The 12,881-nt window shown below is 39.6% G+C and overlaps 1 protein-coding gene across 2 annotated transcripts in view; it reads right to left on the bottom strand.

Annotated features, from left to right (window-relative positions):
• The window catches only part of urb1 (URB1 ribosome biogenesis homolog), a 52,836-nt gene that overhangs the window by 19,583 nt on the left and 20,372 nt on the right, over positions 1-12,881 (bottom strand). For both annotated transcript variants that reach the window (XM_058418919.1, XM_058418920.1), the window contains exons 23-29: positions 11,935-12,232; positions 7,564-7,819; positions 6,850-7,057; positions 5,925-6,099; positions 5,680-5,738; positions 5,388-5,578; positions 5,197-5,307 (exon numbers count right to left, since the gene is read on the bottom strand). In XM_058418919.1, coding sequence (XP_058274902.1) covers positions 5,197-5,307; positions 5,388-5,578; positions 5,680-5,738; positions 5,925-6,099; positions 6,850-7,057; positions 7,564-7,819; positions 11,935-12,232 — 1,298 coding nt within the window. The remainder of the gene's footprint in view (positions 1-5,196; positions 5,308-5,387; positions 5,579-5,679; positions 5,739-5,924; positions 6,100-6,849; positions 7,058-7,563; positions 7,820-11,934; positions 12,233-12,881) is intronic.

The following is a 12,881-nucleotide window of genomic DNA, read 5'->3' as shown; positions in this document are numbered from 1 at the left end:
TCCCCAAACTGTTGCCTCAAAACTGTAAGCACACAATTGTCTAAAATGCCTTTGTTTATTGCAGCATTAAGATTTCTCTCAGGCTCAGTAGAAAACCTTCCCAGAAGAGTGGAGGCTGCTATAACATCAAAAGGGAGACCAACAATCTCCCTTTAAAAATTTATGCAATACATTTTGAAATGGGCAAAAAGGAGTGTTTGTTTTAATTAACTGCTAGTTGCAATATAGGATTGCACAGCTGAATGTCAATTCCTACTGTAGCAGACACTGCTGACTTTTTTTTTTAATTATGGTGGAACAGTATGTCATTGATAAAGAAGGCATTAAGCATACCAACAATAGTGCTGACCAAGAGGTGAAACAGAGCCCTGATCTACTGAAAAGACTTTGCAATAGAATTTAAAGTGGTTTTCCAATAAACCAGGGACCTGCACACTGCAAAACATCTGTTACTGCAGTTTTACTGAGAGAGTATTACATCTAAATCAGGTGAACCGTGTAGAAATTAAAGCACTTTTTAAGAGACCAAAATCTAACTAGCTGGTGTGTATTATTACCAAAAGTTCAATAGCATGCAAATTAATTCACTAACTATACAAGTAAGCAGATAAAAGCGTTTAAGATTTTAAGTGTTTGGAATCTGTTATTAACGCTTAACTCATATTATTAACTTAATATGAGGTCCAAAGAGTTGTCACTGCCAGTGAAACAAGCCAGCATTAGTCTGAAAAAGGTGTGGTCATTCAACTAAAAAGAAAAAAAATGCACCAGTCTGGAAGGCCTAGCAGACAACAGTGATGGACCCTATTCTTATCCTAGTTAAGGAAAACCCTTCATAACAGTTGGCTAGATAAAAAAAAAAACTCCAGGAGATAGGTGTACACTACCAATCAAAAGTTTGGACACACCTTTTAATTCAATGTTTATTGTTTAGAGATTTTTTTTCTACATTCTAGAACAATACTGGAGATTTCAAAACTATGAAATAACACACATGGACTTAAGTAATCCATATGTAATGACAAAAAACAAGTCAGTTGTTATTTTAAGACACGAAGGTCAGGTGTTCTGGAATAGTTCTTGCAAGAACAGTACTGTCAAGTGCATTTGCAAAACCCATCAAGCACCATGATGAAACTGGCTCACAAGACCATCCCAGGAAAGCAAGACCAAAACTTACCTCTGCTGCAGAGGAGAAGTTCATTTAGAGTTACCAGCCTCAGAAATCACCAATTATAACAGCACCTCAGATTAGAGCCGTTATGAAGGCTTTACAGAGCATAAGTAGCAGACATACAGGGGTTGGACAATGAAACTGAAACGCCTGGTTTTAGACCACAATAATTCATTAGTATGGTGTAGGGCCTCCTTTTGCGGCCAATACAGCATCAATTCATCTTGGGAATGACAGATACAAGTCCTGCACAGTGGCCAGAGGGATTTTGAGCCATTCTTCTTGCAGAATAGTGGCCAGGTCACTACGTGATGCTGGTGGAGGAAAACGTTTCCTGACTCGCTCCTCCAAAACACCCCAAAGTGGCTCAATAATATTTAGATCGTGTGACTGTGCAGGCCATGGGAGATATTCAACTTCACTTTCATGTTCATCAAACCACTCTGTCACCAGTCTTGCTGTGTGTATTGGTGCATTATCATCCTGATACACGGCACCGTCTTCAGGATACAATGTTTGAACCATTGGGTGCACATGGTCCTCCAGAATGGTTCGGTAGTCCTTGGCAGTGACGTGCCCATCTAGCACAAGTATTGGGCCTAGGGAATGCCATGATATTGCAGCCCAAACCATCACTGATCCACCCCCATGCTTCACTCTGGGCATGTAACGGTCTGGGTTGTACGCTTCTTTGGGGCTTCTCCACACTGTAACTCTCCCGGATGTGGGAAAGACAGTGAAGGTGGACTCATCAGAGAACAATACATGTTTCACATTGTCCACAGCCCAAGATTTTCGCTGCTGGCACCATTGAAACCGACGTTTGGCATTGGCACGAGTGACCAAAGGTTTGGCTATAGCAGCCCGGCCATGTACATTGACCCTGTGGAGGTCCCGACGGACAGTTTTGGTCGAAACAGGAGAGTTGAGGTGCACATTTAATTCTGCAGTGAGTTAGGCAGCTGTGGTTTTATGTTTTTCGGATACAGTCCAGGTTAGCACCTGGACATCCCTTTCAAACAGCTTCCTCTTGCGTCCACAGTTACTCCTGTTGGATGTGGTTCGTCCTTCTTGGTGGTATGCTGACATTACCCTGGATACATCACAAAAATTTGCTGTCTTAGTCACAGATGCGCCAGCGAGACGTGCACCAACAATTTGTCCTCTTTTGAACTCTGATATGTCACCCATAATGTTGTGTGCATTGCAAACCTTCACACTCTGCTCTTGCCACCAGGCTGGTCAAATTTAGCCATGAAACCTCCAACACTAAATTGGCCAGTGTTTCAGTTTCATTGTCCAACCCCTGTATCTCAATATCAACTGTTTCAAGCACATTATTGTGTATTTCGGCTGCCTTCAGCATTGTTTTACAATGTAGAAAGAAATAAACATCAGGAAAGACCATGGAATTAGAAGGTGTGTCCAAACTTTTGACTGGTAGTGTATCTGTATCAAAGTTAACAATCAAATACTTTAATTTGATGCAAACTATTGGGAAGCCTGAAAAACAGGTAGACCAAAACTAGTGTGGAGTTCAAAACAATAATATACTTAACATATAATTAAGTCTGTACAGTTCTGGAAAAACATCCTATGGCGAGATGAAACAAAGATCAACTTTTACAAGAATAATGGTAAGAGGAGATAATTAAGAGGGAAAACATCTGAAACAGATCACCTCATCTTATAGCATGGGTAATGGAACTAGGGGTGCCACAATACTCAATATAATATTGAACCGTTCGGTACGACCTCCACGGTTTTTTCGTTTTTTTCTTAAAATAATACCCATGTGTTTTATTACTCTCTGAACCGCCTGTTTGTGTTTGCCTGTACTGTATGCCTACGCTCTGAGAGAGACACGCCTTCCCACGAGTAAATATCCAATCAGTGAGCGCTAAAGATAGGGGCGGTAACCATGCTTGCGATGCTGGTGTCAGATTTCACTCTAACCCTAGCGAGCGGTGAAGCGAGACAAATATGAGGAAGCAGCTCCGTCTTTCAAATCTGTGGTGTGAGAGCATTTCGGATTTGTTGTTGACTATGATGGCGATGAAACAAAAAATGCTAAACAAAAAAAATGACTGTTGCACACGAGTTACATACTGACATGGAAATACTTCCAACATGACCACACATCTGCAGCTCCATCACCCAGAGATATCACTGTGTGGAAGCAGGATGGCAGAGCAGGTAACACAGGCATCCAAAAAGCAACAGTCTCTAAATGATTCCTTCCAGCATTCATACACAACTGGTTCCCGAGTGAGACAAAAAATTATATATATATATATATATATATATATATATATATATATATATATATATATATATATATATATATATATATATAATTGCTAAAGATTTGCAGCCGTTTTCTGTGATCGGTGATGTGTGCTTTTGGCAACTTATAAAACTGCACGAACCGCGTTACACACTACCGACACGGCCTTTTTCCCCCGAACTCGAAAACGAAAAGGCTAAAGCACAAAGCCTTGCTCTAATAACAGATAGTTGGACCTCGTTGGTAACAGAGTTATCTCACCCTTACTGTTCATTACATAGCGGATTGGGGGAAAAAGAGCGCCGTACTCCAAACCCGTCTCCTGTAATAGTCATACAAGCGCTAATTTTTATATCTCACTATTTTCAGTACACTATGAATGTGTACAAGCTGATTTTTGCATTTAATTAAAAAAAAAAGAGATAATTGCAACTAAACCCAAGTTTTTTCTTCTTAACATACTTACTGTTCCTGTCAACTAAGCAAGGAATAATGGAAAAAACCCTTTAATTTGCCAAGCCAAGCGAACCGAAAACCGTGGTTAAAAATCGGTACGTATTGAACCGTGGGTTAACTATTGTTGCATCCCTAAATGGAACTGCCTCTCTTTTCACTGATGTGCCGGCAGGAGAAATTCTGAAGTGTATAAGGTTATATTATCTACACAGATTCAGAAAAATATTTTAAAACTAATATGATGGTCTTCGAGCTGCAGTTAACAGAAAGCATACCTCAAAAAACTGACCTGATAAATAAATTAAGCATGCATTTCATCTGTTGAAGGCAAATCCCCAAGAATAAGTAAGAACTAAAGACAGCCACAATAAAGGCCTGACTGGCCTGAGCATCAATTATGTCTGATTAGGTCATCAATGAACATATCTGAGGTGAGTGGATTTAATCGAGGCAAATGCCAAGCTTGTAACGATTTCCATTGTATTTTCTACAACTTTTTTTTTTTTTTTTAATTTCAATTTAGTCTATAAATGCATGGACCTAATATATAGTAGGGTCCATAAGTATTTGGAAAGTGACCATTTTTGGATATTTGCCATTTAACAGTTGTCTGTAGATATACACTGTACATACATGCATACACATACAAATGCAAGATTCTTAAAACAGTGCTGAATTGTGAAGAAAGAATGATTAGTTGGATTGCATCTTGTTTCAGTGTGCTTTCAATCATCCATGAATGGCTAAAAGTATGTGGGAATGTGACAATCACACCCATATGTGTCCATACCAAAACAAGTACAGTAATAGGGTATTTGTCGCCTTTCTGCTTTCAACATTCAGTCTTCTGGAAAGGTCTTCTGCTACATTTTGGAAAGTGGTTGTAGGGATTAGGCCACTCGAGTTCTACATCAATCGAGTTCTACATCACAATGCACAACGGCATTGTGATGATAGAACAGGTTTGCAGTGCTTTAGTTGCAGTAAAGGGAAATTGTAATGCTACAATATACAAAAGACATCCTAGATAATTTTGTGCTTTCACCATTGTGGCAATAGTTTGTAAAAGGGCCACATGATGGTCAGATCAAATGTACTCTTTGAACTTGAATGAACTTTTGGCCATATAGAGTTTTTTAGCAGGTCCCAGAAACCCCAAAAATTACATTCTGTTCAGAAGTTATAGTAGCTGATTTATAAGTGACTGAGAGCAATATTTTGCAAAGACTACACCTACCCTCAGTAATGCAACACACATATATATGCTCAGAATATTTACCTGTATAGCTCAGTGTAGCACCATATGAACCAAGCAGAACATGAAAATGATTGCTTTTGCAGACCTCAGGACATTTTTTCACCAAAGTAAGCAGGAGTGTTACCAGTGCCTCTGAAGAAGAAATTGTGAGACCATAAAATAATATATAATGCTATACAACAATTACATTGATTCAATGCAGCAATTCTTACCCTTAGAGTAAAGACTACTGTGTGTGTCATCCTCAGGGACCAACATTGTTGGCAGAAACAGAGAGTGACTAGTGACCATCAGGTATAGGGTTTCTAGTGGCAACAATCCTTTAGGAGTTAGTACACTTCTATACATTGACTCCAGCAAAAAGTTCAGGGTGCACAAGAACATTTTGTCTTTGTATCGATATCTAAGTATTTAAAAAAGAGGGGGGGAGGTGTTAATAAATTTAATATTCTAGGTCAGCAGATCTGTTCATTTTAATAGTAATTGTTGCAGAAAATCACACACTTTAAACCCGACTTAACAAAGTTGTTCCAGTCCGAATCTGAAATATTCTCTGGAGAGATCTGAAAATATGCAAACATATACATATAACATTAGAATTATGCTCAATAGAAACAAACACAATTAACACTGTCTTCCAGATGAACTGTTTTTGATATTATGAAAAATGAATCTTACACAAAGTAATACAGCATTTGCAAGCTGGGTCAAGAACATGGAACACGAACAGAAACATATTCTATACACACCGGCAGTGTCTTCAGTCTCTGCAACATGGTCTCCTCGGTTTTACCAAGTGGCTTCTTATGCTGCATATAAGTTGCTGACAGCCAACGAAGGGCAGAAGTGAGCAAAGAGTTCCTCCACTGCAAATGCTTTGGTGTACAGGCCAACTTCTCAGTGATTATGTCTGCCAACTGCCACCTAAACCAAATGCATTTACTACACATGAAAGCTAAATAATTGGCAAACCAGCCACATAACAGATATATGCAATGCTATTGTACACCATTATAAAAAATTGCATGGAAATGCGCATCATCTACCTGTCCTGACCATGCTATTTGAGCATTAAGTCATTGTCTTCTCCTAAAAGTTAAAAGGATAAATGTTGAAAAGTTAAAAAAAAAAAGTCATGTTTAATTGGAAATGGTTGCCTCAATGACAAACCCAATAACTGTATCCAGGCTGTAGCATTCACTACAAAATATACCTTTCGTATCTGTCTGAAGAACAGATAACTTCACTTTATTATTTAAAAAAGCTACATTTTCTACAGATCACTAAAATAAATGAATCAATAAAAACCATAAAAATACTTATAAATCATTAAAAATACTAAGAATTTATCAAAAAAGGACAAAGGCTGTTTACAAAGTAAAACATGTATTTTGCCCACTCAAATGGGCTGAATGTAGATTTCAGACAAATTCTGTGAGAAACTGTTTTGGTGTTTCACCTGCTGCTCAAAATTACACTATTTAAGTGTTTGAGATCCAGTGAATTTGCTAGCTGGTCACATTATCCCTATTATGCTCAGATTTGCCACTCTAAAACTTTAGCTACTATAGCTGACATTCTAGAACGTGGAATGTTAATCAAAATGTCTAACTTGTGAAATACAAGCATGTCCAATTAATACAGAAGAAGGGTCTCTGGTTTAAACAATCTTACCTTTGGTCACTGGTTTCTGGATTCTCAAGAAGGACAGGCAAATCACGTGTTAGTTTAGCAAGATCAGAAGCCAAAGCTCCCACTGGGATGAGATTGGAGAGCAGCTCCACACACAGTTCCAAAGGTACATCAGCATCCACCTGTAGCACTGAGTTTGACAACTCAGTCAGCAAAGCTTTGGTCAGTATCTGCAGGACTGCCTTTTGAACTGCTCATGAGAGGTTAAAAAAAAAAAAAAAAAAAAAAGTCATAATTGGACATAATAGACTGCTCCATTAAAAAGGACTTTCATGTACTGAGCCCACATTTCAAACCGCAACAAGGCACAAAAGCACTGAAGTAAAATAGAAATTGACTGCAATGACACGTCACAGTGATGTTTTCATTGCTCATAAGGGATAAATATAAATTTAATTTTAAACTCTTCCATTTTTTATTCTATATTTCTGTAAAGCTGCTTTGAGACAATGGCCACTGTAAAAACGATTATACAACTAAAATTGAATTGAAATGAATATCACAGAAGTGCTGTTTCCCTTGCCCATGGTACTCATGGTTTAGTATCTGTTGATTTATGAATCAATAAGGTTTTACACAATTAACGCTTAAAAAAAATCATTTACTATAACTGTTTCTGAATATTCACACTCAAAAAATATAAAAATGTAAACCTTTGTTCTGTTAAAGCATCTAACAGTAATTGGTAGTACTGACTGTCTTTAGGTCTGCAGGGGTCTTCATTGGTAAGGTGCTGAAGGTAGCTGCTCAGTAGAGAAAGGAAGCTACTGTTCTGTGCTGTTATGTGTGCAAGGTCAGTCTGTTCTAGGCACCAGAGCTCAAAGGTTAGACAGTGAGTGGAGCAGTTCTGCACCAGCAGGGCTGCAAGTCCTAGAGAAGAATAGCACTGGAGGCAGTGGAGAAGAATATCAGTGGGTAACAGTTTAGCACATCCAGGCTCTCTTTGCAGCACCTGCAAAAAAAAAAAAAAAAATCAGCAGATGCTTTGAGTAACAATTATCTTCTTAAATAAATACTTTTATTTAAAATGTTCTAAAATGTAAAATCTATCATTTAAATAAAGTAGAAGATATACACACACAGATCAGGCATAACATTATGACCACTGATAGGTGTCGTGAATAACACTGATTGATCATGGCATCGGTTAGTGGGCAAAATATATTAGGCAGCAAGTGAACATTTTGTCCTCAAAATCGAAGTGTTAGAAACAGGAAAAATGGACAAGCATAAGGATTTGAACAAGTTTGACAAGAGCCAAATTGTGATGGCTAGATGACTGGATCTGAGAATCTCCAAAACTGCAGCTCTTGTGGGGTGTTCCTGGTCTACAGTGGTCAGTATCTATCAAAAGTGGTTTAAGGAAGGAACAGTGGTCATGGGAGGCCAGTGTGGTCCGATCCAATAGACAAGCTATTGTTGCTCATATTGCCAATGTACATGTACATTCCATGTACATGGAAACGATATTCCCTGATGGCTGTGGCCTCTTTCAGCAGGATAATGTGCCACGATACAAAGCAAAAATGGTTCAGGAATGGTTTGATGAGCACAACAAGTGTGAGGTGTTGATTTGGCCTCCAAATTCCCCAGATCTCTATACAATCAAGCATCTGTGGGATGTGCTAGACAAACAAGTCCAATCCATGGATGCCATCTTGTAACTTACAAGACTTAAAGGATCTGCTGCTAACATCTTGGTGGAAGATTCCACAGCACACCTTCAGGGATCTAGTCGAGTCCATGTCTCGATGGGTCAGGGTTGTTTTGGCAGCAAAAGGGGGACCAACACAGTATTAGGCATAATGTTATGCCTTATCGGCACATATACACATATATTTATATCTGTCTATCTAATTCTATATATATATATATATATATATATATATATATATATATATATATATATATATATATATATATATATATATATATATATATATATAGACACACACACACACACTATATAGCCAAAAGTATTCGCTCACCCATCCAAATAATCAGAGTCAGGTGTTCCAATCACTTCCATGGCCACAGGTGTATAAAATCAAGCACCTAGGCATGCAGACTGTTTTTACAAACATTTGTGAAAGAATGGGTCGCTCTCAGGAGCTCAGTGAATTCCAGCGTGGAACTGTGATAGGATGCCACCTGTGCAACAAATCCAGTCGTGAAATTTCCTCGCTCCTAAATATTCCACAGTCAACTGTCAGCTGTATTATAAGAACGTGGAAGTGTTTGGGAACGACAGCAACTCAGCCACGAAGTGGTAGGCCACGTAAACTGACGGAGCGGGGTCAGCGGATGCTGAGGCGCATAGTGAGAAGAGGTCGCCAACTTCATATGCGAGTCAAGGCAGGTGAGCGAATACTTTTGGCAATATAGTGTGTATTATATAATATATATATATATATACACACACTATATTGCCAAAAGTATTTGCTCACCTGCCTTGACTCGCATATGAACTTAAGTGACATCCCATTCCTAATCCATAGGGTTCAATATGACGTCGGTCCACCCTTTGCAGCTATAACAGCTTCAACTCTTCTGGGAAGGCTGTCCACAAGGTTTAGGAGTGTGTTTATGGGAATTTTTGACCATTCTTCCAGAAGCGCATTTGTGAGGTCACACACTGATGTTGGACGAGAAGGCCTGGCTCTCAGTCTCCGCTCTAATTCATCCCAAAGGTGTTCTATCGGGTTGAGGTCAGGACTCTGTGCAGGCCAGTCAAGTTCATCCACACCAGACTCTGTCATCCATGTCTTTATGGACCTTGCTTTGGTCACTGGTGCACAGTCATGTTGGAAGAGGAAGGGGCCAGCTCCAAACTGTTCCCACAAAGTTGGGAGCATGGAATTGTCCAAAATGTCTTGGTATGCTGAAGCATTCAGAGTTCCTTTCACTGGAACTAAGGGGCCAAGCCCAGCTCCTGAAAAACAACCCCACACCATAATCCCCCCTCCACCAAACTTTACACTTGGCACAATGCAGTCAGACAAGTACCGTTCTCCTGGCAACCGCCAAACCCAGACTCGTCCATCAGATTGCCAGATGGAGAAGCGCGATTCGTCACTCCAGAGAACGCGTCTCCACTGCTCTAGAGTCCAGTGGCGGCGTGCTTTACACCACTGCATCCGACGCTTTGCATTGCACTTGGTGATGTATGGCTTGGATGCAGCTGCTCGGCCATGGAAACCCATTCCATGAAGCTCTCTGCGCACTGTTCTTGAGCTAATCTGAAGGCCACATGAAGTTTGGAGGTCTGTAGCAATTGACTCTGCAGAAAGTTGGCGACCTCTTCGCACTATGCGCCTCAGCATCCGCTGACCCCGCTCCGTCAGTTTACGTGGCCTACCACTTCGTGGCTGAGTTGCTGTCGTTCCCAAACACTTCCACGTTCTTATAATACAGCTGACAGTTGACTGTGGAATATTTAGGAGCGAGGAAATTTCACGACTGGATTTGTTGCACAGGTGGCATCCTATCACAGTTCCACGCTGGAATTCACTGAGCTCCTGAGAGCGACCCATTCTTTCACAAATGTTTGTAAAAACAGTCTGCATGCCTAGGTGCTTGATTTTATACACCTGTGGCCATGGAAGTGATTGGAACACCTGATTCTGATTATTTGGATGGGTGAGCGAATACTTTTGGCAATATAGTGTACATCACACACACACACGGATGTGATCTGCAGAGTTTTCCAAGCAGCAGCTTAATTTTGGATACAATTTATACCTTATGGAAACAGCAACTTCACTTTTGAAATAACATTTATTCAATCAACGGAAACAATGCAATATGAATCACAACAAAAAGAGACGGATACAAAAATTTGGGCACCCCAGTGTAAATCACATCAATATTTAGTAGAGCCTCCTTTTGCTAAAATAACAGCATGTAGACGCCTCTTATAGCCACTGATAAGGCCCTGAATTCTGGATGCAGGTATTTTCAACCATTCATCCTTGCAAAAAGTTTGATGTCAGGTTTGATGGCTGCTGAGCATGGACAGCTTTCTTCAAATTGGTCCACAAATTTTCAATTATGTTTAAATGTGGAGACTGGGATGACCCTTCTAGGACATTGTATTTGTGTGAGTGCACAAATTCCTAGATTTGGAACAATGCTTCAGATCATCATCCTGCTGAAACAACCCCGGCGTAACTTCTTGACTGATTCTTGAACATTGTTAATAAGAATCTGCTGATACTGGGTGGAATCCATGTTTCCATGAACTTTAACAAAAACTCTAGAACCTGTGCTTGCCACACAGCCCCATAACATGATGGACCCTCCACCAAATTTTACAGTAGGGAGCAGGTTCTTCTCCTGGAAAGCTGTGTTCTTTTTCTACCATGCAAAGCACTTCTGGTTGTGACCAAACTCTTATCTGTCCACAGCACATTATTCCAAAATACTTCTGACTTGTCCAGGTGAGCCTTTGCATACCTCAAACAACTCTGTTTTTCCGAATAACCCTTTCATTGATCTTTTCCTTGTGCAAAGTGCACTGTGGAACGATGTACGAAGACAGCTTCAGCAGCAAGATGTTTTTGAAGCTCTCTGAAGGTGGTCTGTGGTTTGTCTGTTACCATTCTAACCATTTTTCGCCTCTGCCTTTCAGAAATTTTTCTCAGCCTACCACATCTTTCCTTCACAAGGACTGTTCCCCTGTGGCCTTCCATTTTCGAACTATATTATTGACTGTGGAGACTTTTGTATCCTTCTCCTAATTCATATCGATCCAGATTCTTAGGTCATTAGGGAGTTCTTTTGAGGTTCCCATGTTGCTACTTTCTAGTAAAGAATTAGGGGAAAACAAACTAACAATTAGCTACCTTAAACATCCTTTTTTATGACTGACTGCAACACAAAATTGCAAAGTTGTACAACAGGTGCAACCAAATAGCATAAAGTAATTACATGTATTAAAATTAGCGCAACTGAAAATGTGCCCAAACTTTTGCACAGCCTATTTTGCACATTTCATATTCGTTTATTCAACTTAGTACTGCTACACCTTTTTTTAATCTGTTTCAACTTCAGATTTGCTACACATACCTGTAAAAAAAATTTTTCCAGTTGGATGCTGTAGCAGGAGCTGTGGAGGGCAGCTAGACTGTGTAAATGCTCCCGAGTTAGACAGTGGTTGGTGTTTACAGAGCATGCAGGAGATATGCTCTTGGTGAGGATCGTCAGGACAGCATGGCCATACAAACTCATCTTATTACCACCACCCAACAGACTACTCTGGGGCAGCAGCAGCAGGGCTGATAGCACCTCACTCACACTGGATGGGTCCATGTACTCATACAATGTAAGGAAGGCTTCAACGGTCCGAGATTCTTCTACCATACACCTAGTAATGACACCAGTTTAAGGTTTAAAGTTAGTCCCAGGAACCTGAAGGCAAACTACATTTGCTATATTACTGTAGTTTATTTGATTTGATTGAAACTGAATTCTAAACTTAACACTAATAGAAGCAGCATGTACCATTCTGTACAGTTAGCCAAAAACCTGTTCAGAGGACCAGTAGATAGTGATTAGCCTTGCCCATACATTATCAGGACATAGATATTAATGCAATTATGTAACTTTGGTTATCATACCTGATTCGTAATCTGAGAAATACTACACCAAATTTTCAACATATTTGTGTTATATTTTTCTTGTCTGAAGTATTGTTAGGTAATGTTTATGTCTTTATATTATTGCCATCACAGTTTTCTGTGATTTTGGTGCCTAGCCTGTCTATATATTTTTTTGGTATTCGATTTTTAGGTGTGCTAAACATACAGTCAATTATACTTTTTTCTTTCAAAACTATTTCTTTATTTTATTTATAATCAAAACAAACATACACATTTCTGGTGCATTGTATGATATAATGCATCAGAACAGTCCGTGATCTAGCTGGGTGATGGAGCTGCAAGAGTGTAGTCACGTTGGGCATGTTTCAGTTTGAATAGGTGACACGTGTAAAAGTGCTTGCAAACAGAGCTTAC

Source organism: Hemibagrus wyckioides, linkage group LG20 (assembly GCF_019097595.1).
Source record: "Hemibagrus wyckioides isolate EC202008001 linkage group LG20, SWU_Hwy_1.0, whole genome shotgun sequence".
Lineage (NCBI taxonomy): Eukaryota > Metazoa > Chordata > Actinopteri > Siluriformes > Bagridae > Hemibagrus > Hemibagrus wyckioides.
The sequence above is the reverse complement of the archived record's forward strand: the minus strand, read 5'-3'. Positions and strand labels throughout refer to the sequence as shown.